The sequence below is a fragment of the Scardinius erythrophthalmus genome (assembly GCF_964197995.2).
Source record: "Scardinius erythrophthalmus genome assembly, chromosome: 17".
NCBI classification, from domain to species: Eukaryota; Metazoa; Chordata; class Actinopteri; order Cypriniformes; family Leuciscidae; genus Scardinius; species Scardinius erythrophthalmus.
In genome coordinates, this window is record NC_138237.1 from 32,074,533 (window position 1) to 32,093,077 (window position 18,545).

Here is an 18,545-nt window from a genome sequence, read left to right on the forward strand (position 1 = left end):
TTTGATAAAAAAAAAAATAAATAAAAAAAAATCCAGTCAGATATTAAAGACATTTAGAAAAAATATGTTAATGATTTAGAATGTATGTAAAACTGCAAATTAAAAGTTGGGTTTCAGATGCTCGTATACAACAGATAGCCTATTTTCCAAATGAGGTGTTCTTTAACATAACTTGGAGATGTGCGTGTGCTATCTGGCATAGCTCTTCCCAATATTGTTTTTGTACATCTGTACTGAAGCTGTCAATGTTATGCCTTATACAGTAAAAGCACAGATAATGTATGCTATCAGATAAGTAAATAGATTAAAATTCCTATATAAATATACTTCTTAGATGTGGTTTTATTTATGATTTGTACTACTTGTTTCAACAATCAATACCAACACCAGCTGATCTAGCCCTACCATAGCTCAAATGAAATGTAAGGAGCCTATTGAATATGGCTATTTGAAGGGCCCTTACGAGATACAAAGGGCCCTTACGAGAAAAAAAAAACATGAAGCCTCATTCAGAAAGATATAGCTTATGTGATGATGTAACTAATGAAAAGATTGTCATGCATTCATTTATTCTTAACACATCCTAATAAATGGGAGAAAAAAAACTATTCTTATTTGGAATATTAAAATAAAAAAGAGCCCTATCTATTATTTCACTAATAAATCCACTTAAAACTGATTTTATGTTGTGTGTCTGAAGCTATTGATCAACAGCCACATTAATGGTTCATGAAACAAGTGAAATGGCAAAGTTAATGTTTTTTTGCTTAATATAGCTTGCTGTCACATAAGTACATACTTTACGCAACTTCTTAGTTTATCTACAAAAATGTCTCTATTTAAATTCACATGTAAACCTAGCACTTTCTAAGTGAATGCAAAAGATTTTTCGGTAACACTTTCTATGAAGACCATGCTTATAATGAATTATAGCTCCTTTTTACTTATTTATAAGTATGTATTACTATTTTATAAATACATTTATAAAGACTCATTAAGACCATTACTGCATAATAAGAACAGTTATAGTTACATTTAGAGTATTTTTATAATTCCTTATAATTCATGCATTTGCTTTTTCAATACGCATGCTCATAATCCATTATACACTGATTTATAAGTATTTATTAGTCAGTCGTATGGTTCCATGAATGTATTTATAAAGATGCAACCTGCATTGCTATAATGTTATTATATTATAGTAACAATGACTTTTTAGTAATTCAGATTTATTTCTGTCAAATAAGTAAATATATTGTTATTAATAGCCGTGTTATGTTCTTATAAATACAGTTACTGACCTCTATAAATGCATCATTGATGGCTTTCAAGGATTAGTTCACTTTCAAATGAAAATTAGCCCATGATTTACTCACTCTCAAGCCATCCTAGGTGTATATGACTTTCTTCTTTCAGATGAATACAATCAGAGTTACATTAAAAATGATCCTCTTCTATGTCTTATAATGGCAGTGGATTGCAACCAACAGATTGAAGCTCAACAAAGTGCATCCATCCATCATAAACAAACTCCAAACGTCTTCTGAAGCAAAACGATGAGTTTGTATAAGAAAAATATTCATATTACAAAGTATATATAACATGTTACAAAGTAAAATTCTAATTTGCAAATGCATGACTTATAAGGAATTAAAAAAATAATATAAATGTATATATAACTGTTCTTATAATGATATAAGGTCTTATAATAGGTCTTAATGAGCATTTATAAATATATTTATAGAATAGTAATACTTACTTATAAATAGGGCTATAATTCATTATAAGCATGGTCTTCATGGAAAGTGTTACCGATTTTTCTTCTAAAACCTGATGCACACAATTTTTTAACACACTATGTGAAATAAATTAAATCATAAGGAAACAATGGTGATAACAGCACAAATGCACATCCATGATGAGTGTTTGTACTAAGATTATCTAAAATATATGCTTAAATTAACATGCCATTGAAACTACTTCTACATTTTGTGTACATGACATCTCACACACAGGAAACTATGATATTGGCTTGCAGTTGCCAAATTAACAATGTTTTATGATTTAGAAAACAATAAAAATAGTGCATTCACAAACATGAATTCTGTATTGTACAATACATAAATCAGGAAATCATTAGTGTAAAGATCAAAACCACCAACACTTCAGTGTGAGGTAATGGAAATGCATGTTCCTTCATGTGTGGCACTGGCCCACATCTAAAATCTGGTCTTGATATTCTTCACAACTAAAATGCTTTATAGCCTGTTATAGTGTCATAATTCACTCACTACTTTCTCTGATCCCGGCTGCTCATACTGGCCATAAACAAAGAACCGTTGGCTGGCGCAGAGCCTTACGGTTAACCATCAACTCTAAATCAACTTGCATGCAGGACGACTCAGAGTTTAACACCAACCTGTGAGAAATCAATCAACACGGTTTTCAGTAGGCAGGCATAAGCTTGAAGACAATGTCAGCATGTGCCAAACTATTCATCTCTATGGCGAGTGATTAAAAAGGCACACAGTTTCTTTATCTTGGAGCCTGCTCAGGCTGTTTAAACAATAGTCACTGGACAGGTAAATGCACAGATATAGACCCATGGGGATAAGAACACAACTCTAGATGATATTACTCTGGGTCTGCGGAGTGTCAAAGGACAGATAGTTAATGATGCGCCTACAGGCATCGCTACTGGCTGCTGAAAGGCTACAGGTACTTGTCATGGCGACAGACAGCCAATGGTGACTGAAGTTTTCCTCCTGATGATAGACAGTGGGAGGGTTTTGTGGGTAAGTAATGATCATCCATACGAGACCAGTTATAAAGTCATAATATTAATTATTCATACTTTACCTCATGCAACACAGGAAATGTCAAATACAAATTTGGAAAACCACTGACTAGGGTTATGTTACATACATAGGGATAGGGTTACATGGCTGTTTGCCACTACTACAAAATGTAGGGGAAAAAAAGGATGATGGGAAATTTGGAAAATGAAAACAGTAGCATGGTAGACTGGCAGTTTTCCTCTTTTGGCAGTCGCCATGTTCATTTTTGTGGGCTGGACTGGTTGATGGTCGGCTTTCTGTTGACATACGTGGCCCAGTAACCCAGGTTGAAGATAAAGAAGAGTACTGGAAAGATGATACGAGAGATCTTGTCCACTTTGCTGACGCGATTGTATGACTTTTTTCCACCCTCTGGCACATATTCACCATCCATTTTGGGTAGTCGGATTTCTCGGACCGACTGTGATGGGGTGGATGTGGATGTGGATGTGGCACTCTTGGAGATGGTTGTCAATCCGGGATCTTTGGCTACGCCCATGCTGTAGGTGGTTCCCACAATGTTGAAAGTGTTGTTGGTCTTCTTGGAAAAGGAAGCTGACTCTCGCCTCTGTGGAAATGTCAATAGGAAAAATTAGAGCAATAATTATTAAAAGAAGTGAAAGTATACCTTGTCAGTTCTTTTGTAAAAAAGTTAAATATTCATCTTACTGATGGAGCTTTTAGTACATCTGTTTTCTACGGAAGAGTATTAGGGCCAAGCAAAAATAAAAAAATAAAACCATCTCAAGATTAAAGTCATTATAATGAAAGTCGAAATACAATCTTGAGAATAAACTCATTAAATATTGAGAATAAAGTCGTTGTGTTTCGAGAAAAAACTCGTTAAATTTCGAGAAAAAAGTCGAAATACAATCTTGAGAATAAACTCATTACATTTCGAGAATAAAGTCGTTGTGTTTCGAGAAAAAAATCGTTAAATTTCGAGAAAAAAACTCGTAATACAATCTTGAGAATAAACTCATTAAATTTCGAAAATAAAGTCGTTGTGTTTCGAGAAAAAAACTCGTTAAATTTCGAGAAAAAAAGTCGAAATAATCGTGAGAATAAACTCATTAAATTTCGAGAATAAAGTCGTTGTGTTTCGAGAAAAAAAGTCGAAATGAAATGTAGAGAATAACGCATTCGATCAGAGTTCATTGCATACGAGGCTGAATCCAGTTACTTATTCGTTATAGACTATTTATTGACGCTCGGACCTCCCCTTTAAATGACGCGACGCTTCCTTAAGCACCCTGTGTGTATGGCATTGGCATTGCTCGCACCAAGCTCTGTTAGAAATGAATGAAGAAATTCTGCATTTCTCAGCCATATGTAAGGGTGCGTTAAATCCGACTAAAGGGAGTAATAAAGCATATATATTGATCTAGTGGAAACCGAAATATTGGCACAAATTTCTGTAGGCTACCGGGGTTTTTTTATGGACTAAAGTTTTAAATGGGACAAACAAATTCAGAGTCGCCTTATTGCGCCATCATTCCTACTAGTTGTGCATTTTCTAGGCCGCATCAGAGGGTGCGTTAAATTGGACATTATCCCATTATAGAAGAGCTGTTGTCTAACGAAATCCAAATTTTAAGCAGTTTTTACTGTGGAATTATTGTTTTATGAAGCTTTGAACTTGACACATTACACAATGCACAAAGAGCAGTCTTGCATTTTCTGCATAATTCATGGCGCTGTTTCTCACCCGCCTATAGGGTGCATTATTCCATGATAGTAGGCTACAGCTCCTCCTCTAGCCGACCTAGACGGCTCCCACTGCGCAATGTGACGTCGTAGTGACGTCATTTTCATGTAATTTTTGGACGTCCAAATTTGGTCCATTGAAGGGGTTGTTTTGTAACGCCAGGCGACGTCTTTTTTCGACGTCTTCCGCACGTCATTTTTCGACGTCTTCCGCACGTCATTTTTCGACGTCTTCCGCACGTCATTTTTCGACGTCCATCCACAAAAGTTTGTTTACAATAAATCGCGCTCAGTGCTCTCAAACAAAACAGCGGTTTCTTACACACACACACACACACACACACACACACACACACACACACACACACACACACACACACACACACACACACACACACACACACACACACACACACACACACACACCTTGCTTTACCTGGGACTCGAACTCGTGATCATCTGCTCCACGTGCCAACGCTCTACTGTTTGAGCTACAGAGAGAGTGATATAATTTATGATTATCGCGTTTAGGCTAAAAATAGGTTCGGCGCTTGGATCACGAGCATCTTGCAGTACATTTAAAATATTTTAAATATAATATTTTAAATATTTTAAAAATTTATTACATTTTAAATATAGCGATTTGGAAACGTGGATGGAGCAGTGAATAGGTTCATTACACAGCAAAATGACACGACAAACTCGCGTTTTGGAAAAGAGCTCTTCATTTGTAAATTAAAAAAATTATAATAATCATGTAAATTTCCTGCACCTGTCATAGACGTCCAAAAAATTACCCAGTTCAGGTCCAATGTTGAACGTAAAAATGACGTCCAAGTTGGGTCATGGTTGGACGTCCAAATAGTGGACCTAGTTTGGACGTCGAAAAAAATCACCCAGTTCAAAGGTCCAATGTTGAACGTCAATATGACGTCCAAGTTGGGTCATGGTTGGACGTCCAAATAGTGGACCTAGTTTGGACGTCGAAAAAAATTACCCAGTTCAAAGGTCCAATGTTGAACGTCAATATGACGTCCAAGTTGGGTCATGGTTGGACGTCCAAATAGTGGACCTAGTTTGGACGTCAAAAAAAATTACCCAGTTCAAAGGTCCAATGTTGAACGTCTATATGACGTCCAAGTTGGGTCATGGTTGGACGTCCAAATAGTGGACCTAGTTTGGACGTCGAAAAAAATTACCCAGTTCAAAGGTCCAATGTTGAACGTCTATATGACGTCCAAGTTGGGTCATGGTTGGACGTCCAAATAGTGGACCTAGTTTGGACGTCGAAAAAAATTACCCAGTTCAAAGGTCCAATGTTGAACGTCTATATGACGTCCAAGTTGGGTCATGGTTGGACGTCCAAATAGTGGACCTAGTTTGGACGTCGAATAGATGTCCAGAATTGGTCATGGACCGACGGACCCAATATAGACATGATCTGCACGTCTATCCGACGTCCAATGTTTAGTGGGCTTTGTTACTTAAAGAAAGTCTAAAATATAGCTTGACAAGTGATCCAACTCTGCCATGTCCTCTAGGCTATGCAATGAACACTGATCGAATGCGTTATTCTCTAAATTTAATTTCGACTTTTTTTCTCGAAACGCAACGACTTTACTCTCGAAATTTAATGAGTTTATTCTCACAATTATTTCGACTTTTTTTCTCGAAACACAACGACTTTTTTTCTCGAAATTTAATGAGTTTATTCTCGAAACACAACGACTTTATTCTCGAAATGTAATGAGTTTATTCTCAAGATTGTATTTCGACTTTTTTTCTCGAAATTTAACGAGTTTTTTCTCGAAACACAACGACTTTATTCTCGATATTTAATGAGTTTATTCTCAAGATTGTATTTCGACTTTTTTTCTCGAAATTTAACGAGTTTAATCTCGCATTATAATGACTTTAATCTTGAGATGGTTTTATTTTTTTTATTATTGCTTGGCCCTAATCCTCTTCCGTAGTTTTCTCTTACTGCTCAAAATATGAATTTTTTTAGTAATGTGTGTACAATTTATCTACTTATATGATTTATTTATTTAGGGGAGGTAATCGCATTTGGTGCAGTAAGAAAAACTATGTTTCATGATACCACATCTGATCTGAAAGGTAAATACAATTTATTCAAGCTTGTGATGAAATATAACGTTCCAAAGATTTAAATCAAATCAATTTGCAATGATGCATAAAAATGTTACTGATTAAGCCAGAATATGGCATACACAGGAGGAAATTTACTAAGAATAAATTGTGGCCACTATTATAATTGTTTTAGCACTCATTTTACTAAAGGAATTATGCAAATCAGGTGCACTAGTGCAAACATGTCCACAGAATTTCTGCTGAATGTATTTTACACCTTGCAATTCCCATATCTTATGTGGAAAATGCAGCAGATTAGTGCATTTGTTACTTGGTTAAGCTGTGGGTATAGTTAGTGAGCAAGACACATGTTTTAACACTCAAAAACTGAAACTGCCATATTAAGCCTTTGTTATGTGTGCCTTTGTTACGACAAAGGCATAATAGGGCAGTTTCATTGAAATACATCTGAAAATGTATCAATTTATCAACAACAGAACTTGCTCATCAAGTTCTCTAATCAGGCAAATATATGGGTACTGTTATGACCGCAGGAGCCTTTGAAGTTTGTTTTTGACAAAAAAATATTCAATAGCCAAGATTCTTGTGAGAAACCTCTTTTTTCCCTCTCGAAATTAAGGACGTCCACAAAAGTGCCAGGGATTGTCAAAATGTAAAAAAAAAGAAGAGTAAAAATGAAAGGAAAATAGCATTAAACAAGCTTCACCCACAGTTTATACTTGCACATGAATTAGAGCAAGCAAAGAGATTCTTAGATTTCTCATTATTAAACTCACTAAATAGTTGTGTCTATAGGCCCTCAGTTTGATCAGTCCTGTGTTTGGTATTGTTGATGGCTGCTTCTGATATTGCATACTTCCCTACGATATAAGGTGAAAAACAGAATGTGACAAAAGAAAAAGTGTGTTAATAGTATTCATAAAAGAGCGGGCAAAAAGTACCCGGTTGTAGGAATGGGAAAAACAAAGCTTTTCAAAGCTTCGAAACAATTGAAGCGATTGGAGAGCAGCCGGCTGATTCGTTCTGCACAGCCTCTCCAGAGCGGCTGCACAAGCTCTGATGACGACACAACTGTTCCACGATTGGCCAAACCCACCGCATGACAACGATCACGTGTGTTTCGGGTTTATTCGAACACCTTCAGTTCCATTAATGTTCACAAATCAGTTTTTTTTTATAACAATAAAAGCTATTTTTATGAAGTCGCGATATTATATTGTGTCATGTTTATCAAAATAAAACTGATTAAAAAAAAGTAGACCCCACTACTGGTATTTCAATAGTATAGGCTTAGGTTGAACTTTATTCTTGTACAAACAGATGCTGTATTTAGCAGTGCATAAAGTATTAAATGTAAACGTATCTGAAACATCTGTGTATTTGACAAATATTGCATTTATCTCACTTCAGCTGTGGTAAAGTATGCAAACACAGTGCAAGCGTAACTACGGGAAGCAGAAAGTGTCCTACTTCACTTCTCCATTTTCAGCTCCTCCCACCTGCACGTGGCAACTTTCGCCAATCGGTTAAATACAGCCGCAGCTGATGTCGAACACACCTACACACTCCGAACAACTGATTCGAAACAAAAGAATTGTAAAGGTTTCAAAGCTTCATGAAGCAGTGTTTCGAAATTGACCAAGACTAACTGAATGACTTACTACTTCCTAAGAGATTCTGAAGTTTGCATAAGAACACATTTTACAATCCCATGAGGCCATGGGAGAGGATTTGTGAATGGCAATGAAGAGATGCAAATGACGCTGGTAGGTCACATGATAATGACAACATGGCGAATGTAATATGTCTGGATTATATTAATACTACACAAATTCATCCTATATAGAACATACTTTTTTTGCGGTTGTGAAGTAATTACTTAAATTACTGCAAAATATTTACCTACTCAAGAGAATATGCGATTTCGGAAACAGAAAGTCACCTTCATTTATATAGGGCTTTTAACAATATAGATTGTTTCAAAGCAGCTTTACAGTGATAATAGGAAATTAAAGTAACAGAGATTGTTTTGTTTTTTTCTTTACGGCAGCTCTAGAATAAAAAGTTATTGTCCAGCTAAAGTTAGTTTTGATTGATTCACTTTCGTCGCAACGATCATTGGTTATTAACTTAGGGGCCGCTAACACGACACTGTTCTAACAGAAAACCCTTAAGTTCTCTCTGCGCAAATTTTAAATATGCGAACCTGTTATAACGCTGATGGCATGCACATGCGTATTACGTGTTTAGTCTATAGGTATGCACGTTTGAATATATATGTGTGCAGGCGTGTAGTCCTTCTTTACAAACCAACCCTCAACAAACTACTTGTCTGGCCTTAAAATTTATAATACATAATTTTTATCGCTTCCACATAGCCACGTGAACCGGAATTATCCCGACAACGTTTTATCTGTACAGAGGTGAAGGGAAGGAGGCCTTCATAGGGGAGAGACTAGTTGACACTTTATTAATTAACAAAGTAAGCTGCACTTAGATCCTCTGCTGCTCTTCCTTTATCTGCCCACCATTGCTCATTCACTTTCAATCTATGGAAAAGATAATTGTAAACATTCTTATAATAAATATCTTATTTTGTGCTCCACAAAAAAGGGATAAAATAAAAGATGTGTGGGTGAGTAAATGATGACTGAACTTTAATCTGACAAGAATCAGACAATTAGCTGACTTATAGCTGGTTTCAAAGATTTTTACATCCTTTATAAATACAAGAAAATGAGAATCTTTAAACACGTCATTAAAGGGATAGTTCACCCCAAAACGGAAAATGATCCCATGATTTACTCACCCTCAAGCCATCCTAGGTGTATTTGACTTTCTTCTTTCAGATGAACACGATCAGAGTTATATTAAAAAACATCATTGCTCTTCAAAGCTTGTTAACGGTATGGCGGTCCTGATTTTGAAGTGCAAAAAAGTGCATCAATCCATCATAAAAGTAATCCATACAACTACAGGGGGTTAATAAAAGTCTTCTGAAGCAAAGCAATGGGGTTTTTTAAGAAAAATATCCATGTTTAAAACTAAAATAACTAGCCTCTGGCAGAAGGCCTACGCAAGTCAACTTACGCCAAAAGAGTAACCCCTGACGCAATGTAGGAGTAGCGTAAGCTTTGATGCCTCTTGCGGTTCAAACAAATAGGGTTGGGCAACAAACTCAAGCTCCTCTTCTCTTATACCGAAATCCTCTGATATTTTTCTTTAAAAATTCTCGTTTTAGAATTCTAATTCATGACTGGTGTTTTGTTTTGCTCTATCCTCTGCGCTTTCGTGTTCGCCAATACGTCAAGCATCAGGTCAGGGGTTACTTTTTCGCCGTAAATTGATGCGTACGGCCATCTGTCGGAAGCTAGTTATTTTAGTTTATAAAGTTTTAAATAAAGATATTTTTTCTTACACAAATCGCTTCACTAGCAGAAGGCCTTTATTAACCCTGCGGAGCCACGTGGTGTACTTTTATGATGGATCGCTGCACTTTTTTGGGCTTCAAGATCTCGTCCTCCATTCTACCATTATAAAGCTTAGAAAAGAGACAGGACATTTTTTAATATATCTCCAATTGTGTTTGGCTGAAAGAAGAAAGTCATATACACCTAGGATGTCTTGAGGATTAGTAAATCATGAGGTAATTTTCATTTCTGGGTGAACTATCCCTTTAAGTTACACACTGAGGATTTTGCTGCAGAAAATCAAATAGGAGGGTTTTGATGTAATGCTATCAGATGCTATAATCCTCAGTATAATAACTATGTGCAAACATTTTAATCTTTAGTTAGGCCTCTGATGATCTGTTCAGAAAAGCTGGAAATGTGGATAACATGAGTGTAATCCTCTGTGAAAAACTGATCATCTATGATTTAATATACAGAGTCAGCTTTACAGGACATGAGTGACTTATAAAAATAGGTTACCGAATCAGCTTGTTTGACAGCTATCAGAATAAACTAGATTAGTGGTGCTTACGCAATCAAAACTCACTGGCATAGTGCTATGCAGTTGCTAAGGTATTTTTAGAGCATGTGTTCTTATGGGATGTTAAGGTATTCTGGTTTCTATAAAGCAATATTTATTGTGAAAGGCAATACACAAATAAATTAGAACTATTCAAGGGTTAGTTCACCCAAAAATGAAAATTCTGTCATTAATTACTCACCCTCATGTTGTTCCAACCCCGTAAGACTTTCGTTCATCTTCGGAACACAAATTAAGATATTTTGGATGAAATCTGAAAGCTGGCTCACTCCTTCATAGGCTGCGAGGTAATCGATATCTGCCATCCCAGAAAAGTTAGTAAAGACATCGTTAAAATAGTCTAAGTGACTACAGTGGCTCAACCTTAAGTTTATCAAGCGACGAGAATACTTTTTGTGTGCAAAAAACTAACAAAAATAACGACTTTTTTGTAAAAAAATAAATAAGTTGGTCAAACAACTGGTGTCTATCCATAGCCATCTTGCAATGTTTACTAATGACTTCGAGGTCACAGTGCTGTCGTCATCTGTTTAGCTCGCCTCTGGCCAATCAGATAACCCGATGTGATTGGTGCAGCTAGGATACAAGGACATATTTTATGAGCATCATTACTCGACGCCAGAGTAAACTCGCTGAGCAAATTCAACTTGTGCTCTCGCAAGAACTCTGGATTTCCAGGGTACCGGTGTGGTGCACGTGTACCGAATGCATTACATTGCAACATTAAGGTCTCCTGTTTTGGAACACTTCAGTTTCCCGGTGAATTACGACAACGGACAAAGACAGGTGGATAAGATAAAAGCAGTACACGACAAATAAAGCATTGTAGCCTAACCACCAATAATCGCAATAAGCTCTGTGTTTTGTTACTTTTGATAAGAAACTAAGTGCCATTTTTTTAATTCAGTCCATTTTATCACAAAATTCAAACAGAAAATGCCGTTTTGACAATCTTTAATGTGGCGTGACAGATCTCTGTATAGGCGCCTCACTTCACACGATAGCATGGAGCATGAGTGAACGCGATCATCTCTTCCTAGTTACAGAATGGACATCTGAAGGTATGTTGAAAGATACAGTACAACTTATTGAAACGTATCGTATCTTGTGTAATCGCTCAATCAGTGTTTCAATGGCGGAAAGACATCAATAACAGCTTGTAAAAAAATATGTCACGTAGCATTACATTATTTACCTCAGGAAAGTCATTCAGTGTCCACAGCTTTTGTAGTTCGCTAGAGAAATTAACTCTTTCGCTAAATATATGCACTGTATTAGCCTATATATTCATTTTACTGAACCTGTTAGTGATGTCTTGATTATTTACTGTAGGTTTAAATAAATCTGTCATGAAAATGACAGCCACTGTGTATAAATGATTTTATTTCAACAATGAATTGGAGTAAAAACATAATTTTATAATTAGATTTAGAAGTTAATGCAAAAACTTCCTTATGTGCATCTTACATGTTTGCTTACAATTTGTTATTTGAGTGTTATTATATCTAAAAATAAATAGCAATTGAATTTAGGTAAATAATTTGGGCTCTGTTGTTAACTATGAAGGTAATAATGACGTCATAAAGAATCGCATGCGCAGAGTAAGATTTGTGAAAGTGTACATAAGATTGCAAGCGTAAATTAAATTAGCATGCGCAAGAGAAGATGCTGCATTTTACTGTTATTCGTAAGCAGTGGCGTGCACATACCTCCTCCGGGGCAGGGGCGGAAGGACCAAAAAGGACACTTTTTTTAAAAACATTTATTTTTCAAATAAATCACCTTTATTTAAAGCAGTACCCGTCTGTCTGTTGTGTTTTTATATATTTTAATAACTTCCTCACAATTATTTGGAATATCTCGCTCGATGGAGAGCAGCAGCAGGTCAGAGAGCCTCTCTTCATTACCAATGAAAAGATGTTGATACAATTAGAATGCATAACACATCAAACAAAAATAGGGAAATGATGATAATATTACTAAATATTATTTACTTTACAAAACAAAACAGAGAATCAAGTCGATAATTATGAGGAATTCATGTTTAGTTATGTTGATGTTATAAATTGTAGGCCTATGTATTCATTAAAGTGTGAGCTATCATGAAATCATTAACACTTTACAATAAGGTTTCATTAGTTACATTTGTTAACATGAACTAATAATGAACTGCACTTCTACACCATTTATTAATTTTAGTTAATTTTAATTTCAGCATTTACTAAAACATGATTAAAATCAAAAGTTGTATTTGTTAACATTAGTTAATGCACTGACTGTGACATAACATGAACAAACAATTAAAAGTTGTATTGTTATTAACTAAGATTAACAAATATGCCTACAGTAGCCTAACAAATGTTTTGCTCATGATTAATTAATGTTAGTTAATATGAATAATAAACAAATTAACCTTACTGTAAAGTGTACTATGGAATCAAAGATATAAATTCCTTACAATTTAGAGCTGGACATGGACTTGGAATTTCCTTTCACTAGATGTATTTACCTATGTTACCTGCTGCCCGCGTGCAGTTTGAAGACTCGCGGCGAACTGCTGCGTATGAGGCGCTGCAAAGAAAACTCCGCCACCACTTCACTTCCGCCAAATGTAAAAAATAAAACTGTAAAAAAATATGGACGTAGTGTCCGTGCCGTCACCCGTAGGTTTCTGAAGACCTTTTCTGAAGCTTAAAGTGGGTGTAGAGTCACTCCCGATTCCCGAATTTATTTATTTTTACAGTCAGACAATGAGCTGAGGTAACGTGACGGCTAACAGACAGCAGACAAACGGCTAATGATGACTAATGACCACAGAAGCGGGAATCCACCTGTCACTCAAAAGTGGACACCCTTAATTATGCAGAAATTTAAGGCTTGATATAATTTAAACGGATGAGTTATAAAAAAATTCACTCATTGAGTGTTGTTCAAGTTTATTCACAAGAATAAGCCAGTAATTATGGCTAAGTTGCCAGTAAAGACAATTTCTGTTGTGTTCATTGCTTGACTAGTGCAAAATAAATGCCTAATATTACATTTTTAATACATGTTCAGTTAATCATTAACTACTGGTGAGTTAATGGTTAACTACCACGTTAATTGATCCTTAAAATAAAGTGTTACAAAAATAAATAAGCACACAAACAAACAAACAAACTAACAAACACAATGCATTGTGGTCCATGTAAATCTCCAATAAGAGCAAAGGAACTACCGACACCAACACAAAAAGAAAACGGTTGCTTCTGAGTTCTGCATTGGGAGTGTCACGTCTCAATGCTCATTTGGACTTTAAGTTTGTGTTTTGATTTGTTCCTGTTTGCCATTGTTCTTTTCCTGCCACTCCTTTTTTTCTATGGTTACAATCATTATCAGTTCAGTTGTTTCACCTGTTTAGTCATCTTTGTCATCTGTCTCACCTGTGTTCTGTTAATCAGTGTAATCTGTGTTTGTATCTGAGTGCGCTTTCACACTGGCAGGTTAGTGCGGACCGGGGAACGGTTCGCATGAAAAATCGCTAATGTGAACGCTGTCATCGGACCCGGGTGCGCACTAGAGTACCGAACCCGAGACTACCTGGAGGAGGTGGTCTGAGCTCGGTTGCTCCCGAACCGTGGTGTGGTTCGCGTTAATGTGCAAGCAACACGGACTCGGGTGCGCGCTTGTTCAGGAAGTATAGTATCCCGCGCATGCGTATCACTGTCGATATCATTGTTTCCTCACACAAGACAACCAAAATAAAATAATTTAAATCGCGTTCATGTTTGAATGCCTTCTGTTTGTGATGCAAAAGACTATGCGCGCTAACCGTTACCATAGTAAACATAGTAAACGCTTGAAGATACGCATATTAAAAAAAAACATAGCGAACGCTTGAAGAAATCAGACCAATCTTAAAGGCTATCACAGTCATGTTTTTATTTTTTAAATGAGTGGCAGGGGAACGTTGTGGGACACTGAAGAGGTGAGGTGCCTCATTCAAATTCATACAAATCTCATTCAAAAAACATTCCTCATTCAAAAAAATCTTCTACGAGCAGCAGAAACACGGCGTCCCCTGGATATGTGCTGAATTACACCATGTAATGCACATAAACGTAGTTGTCTCTCACTATGTTGTGCATAATAGCACCAAAAAACCCGACAAATTACAGCTATGCTCAGTCGAGTTGTATTCTCCATGCGTTTTCCGTGTGCGTTTGCGATGACGTAAGATCACTGCAAACGCACCTGGGTTCGATACAACTAATTGAGTGTGAAACCAGACCAACGCTGCGGGGGGCGCCGGGAACTAGCGCACTCGGGTTCAGACCGCAGCAAACGAACCCAGTGGAAAAACGCCCTAAGTTCTGTCTGTTCTGTCAGTCCTTGTCCGATCTTCGTCTTATTTAGTGTGTGTTGCTACCTGTTCTGCCATCCTGTGTTTAATTACTAATAAACCTTCGTTGTGGAATTATATCCTTGTTTCTGTCTGCCTTCCTGCAACCCACTGTGACAGGGAGATGCCAGACCATTGGCCCTGTTTTCTGATGCCCATATCTGTGCTAGGGATTGCACAGTGGGGACTGCTGCAAGCTGCTTCCCCAATCACAGGCCATCGATCCCTGCTACTACACCAACACCCGAGTTTCTAAATCACAGGCTAGGCTTATGTCAGCATTAGTAAAGGATCCCAACTACACATCCAACATGACCCACACTGATACAACTGTTACTTTTGGCTTAGGTATTGGCAAAATAAGCTCCCAGAGTTCACTGAGAAAATACGTAAGAGAATTAGTATGTGATTAAGACTCCAAATTCTGCACAAGTGCTTTTGTTCTGGAAGTACAAAGAGATAGAGAGAGAATGAGAGAGAATGTTTTTGGATTTCAACACACCTTCATTAAAATTATCCTAAACTAATAAAATCAATTCCTACCTAAGACATAATACACATACAATTCATATCAAATACCCAAATCAAAAATCAACATACATTAAACAAATCATTTTAAAACATGTACAAACTGTAAACTCTCATTAATAATTTCACACAGAGCCCCCTAATACCACCAAATCAATTCAAAAAACAAAATATCCCCCATAGCCTTATAATACCAAAAGTCAATTAAAATTCTGGATTTCACTAGGTTAAAACCTGAAACAATGGTACATAGGGATGGGGCCGATCTAATCCAGTATCGGTATCGGGACCGATACCAGCGTAATTCACGTATCGGATTTTCCCGATCCAACCTGCGGAGATATCCGATATCCATGAGCCATGTCTGCGCTTTAACGTTGTCTGCTGAAATGACTCCAAAAGTGATTCCCGCCGGCGAGTCTGCTAGATGGCTGCAAACTGTGGAATGGATTTCCTGAACAGAGGCGCGGCTCAATGAGACACAGAGTTATGAGACACGCCCCCGCTCAGGAAATCCATTCCGCAGTATGCAGCGAGCTAGCAGGATAGCATTAAGCAGCATTGTGGCTAGCCAACATGTCCGCTGTGTGGAAATATTTCACACTAGAAACACCGCAGAGCAAGAGAGCAAAATACAACGTTTGCAAAGCCATAATTCTGAGAGGCGGAAGCTCCCTCGCGTCGTACAACACAACTAATGCAATAAAACATTTAAAAAAGCACCACGTTAAAGAGCACAAGGATTTTTTAGCCAGGGGGCAGAAAGACAACGGGAGCTGTCAGGAATCACTTCTGGAGTCCTTCCAGAAGCAAGGTAAACTCCAGGCAGACAACCTAAAGGCTAAAGGGATTACCGAGAAGTTGCTCAACTTCATCGTACTCGATGACCAACCATTTTCAGTGGTGGAAAACGCTGGATTTCGCAGCCTGATTGAACACTTGCAGCCACGGTATAGTTTACCATCCAGGAGATATTTATCAGAGACTGCGTTACCTGAACTATACAGCCGAGTGTCAACTAAGTTAGCTGATAAGTTAAAAGGAGTTCCAGCCCTGAGCTTTACTTCAGATATTTGGACTTCAGATGTCTGCCCAATGTCGCTGATAAGCCTCACAGTGCACTGGGTTGACTCAGATACACATGGCCTCTGTAGTGCGGTGCTTCAGGTAAAAAAGTGCAGGGGCTCACACAACCGAGCTACAATCGCAGCCTCCATTACAGAGATGTTAAATCACTGGGAGATCCCTCTGGAAAAAGTGCACGCCGTTCTACGGGACAATGCACATAATATGAAGGCTGCGATGGAAGACTTGGCAGTTCCTAGTTTGGGCTGTTTTGCTCACTCACTGCAGCTCGTTGTGCAGGAGGGACTAATGTCACAACGCAGTGTTAGTGATGCATTAGCAAACAGCAGTAAGATCGTAGCAAATTTCAAGCATTCACAACTCGCACAGTCACGCTTGGAAGACCTGCAGCATGAAATGCAAGGTGCGGAAACCACGACCACCCCAACTGTTCAAACAAGATGGAACAGCTCCTTTTATATGATCAAGAGCCTTCTGAAAGAGAAGCGACCTCTCTGTGCATATGCTGCTGACCACAACTTGCCGGCAACACTGTCAGCCAACGAGTGGGGTTTGCTGGAAAAAACAGTAATGGTAACTCCCTTTGAGGAGTTAACCAAGAAAATCAGCTCAGCGACCTCCACTACAGCTGACGTAATCCCAGCCGTCACCGTTTTAACACGCCTGCTCGCCGAGGAGAACAGTACTGACAGCGGCATCAAAACAATGAAAAGCACGCTCCTCCAAGCTGTCAGCAGGCGATTCAGCAGCATCGAAAGTGAACCCCTCTACGCTGTTGTCACTTTAGTGGACGCTCGAGACAAGGATAGGTGAGTCGTCTTTTTATTAATGCCCTATTTATTAATGTTGGCTAAGTTTTAAAACTGAAAAAGTTAAATCCTGCTAAACCAAAACTACATGTTGATTGATAGTTAATGTGTCCTACAATGAATTGGATAAGGGGGAGGTGTCTGTGTGTGTCTGTCTGTCTGTCTGTCTGTCTGTCTGTCTGTCTGTGTGTGTTTGTGTGTGTCTGTCTGTGTGTCTGTCTGTCTGTCTGTCTGTCTGTGTGTCGTCTGTCTGTCTGTCTGTCTGTCTGTCTGTCTGTGTGTCTGTCTGTCTGTCTGTCTGTCTGTGTGTCTGTGTGTCTGTCTGTCTGTGTGTGTCTGTGTGTGTGTGTGTATGTCTGTCTGTCTGTGTGTGTCTGTGTGTGTGTATGTCTGTCTGTCTGTGTACATGCATGCAGGCTGGGTTCTTGCAGCAGCAACAAATAAGTTGTACTCAACCTATTTAATTTTTGTGTCCATCAGATTCTTTATGGGTGAAGAAACTGCCAGGAGGGCGAAGGCTCTCTTGACACAAGAGCTTGAGAAGATGGAGCAAGCACTGCTCAGGGCATCAGCTGATGAAGCAGGGGCAACGGAGGCAGAGCCAGCAGAAAAGTTTGCTCGCATGGAAGCTGGTCCAAGTACTGGTTCTCCTCCAAGCACAAGTAAGAGCAGCTTCAGCAGTCTGTACAACAGAATTCTGGAAGAGCATGATGAACCTGCAGGAGGTACCCAGGCAGCAGTTATCCAAATGCAAATGTATTTGAAAGAACCAACTATGGCAGAGAAAGACAGTCCTTTCCAGTACTGGGCAAACAACCATGCTCGCTTTCCTCTCCTTGCTGCTGTTGCGGTAAAGTTCCTGAGTGCCCCTTCAACCAGTGTGGAAAGCGAAAGACTGTTTTGCACGGCATCCAATATTGTGGATGAAAAGAGGAATCGTCTGACAGCAGAGAGAGCAGAAATGCTCATATTCCTCAAAAAGAACCTGCCATTGTTTAAGTGAGATTTGTTGAACACTACATCACTCCCTCGGTGTTAACTTTTTATACATTTACTTTTTATTGTTTTCTTTTGAAGAATAGTTAGACTCTG

General features: G+C 38.0%; 1 protein-coding gene across 1 annotated transcript in view; it reads right to left on the reverse strand.

The window, feature by feature from the left end:
* Positions 1-3,057: 3,057 nt before the first annotated feature.
* Positions 3,058-18,545, reverse strand: part of gabra3 (gamma-aminobutyric acid type A receptor subunit alpha3) — a gene marked incomplete at its 3' end in the record, with an annotated part of 658,422 nt that continues 642,934 nt past the window's right edge. The window contains exon 10 of the mRNA XM_081391376.1: positions 3,058-3,405. Within this exon, the coding sequence (XP_081247502.1) occupies positions 3,058-3,405 (348 nt within the window). The remainder of the gene's footprint in view (positions 3,406-18,545) is intronic.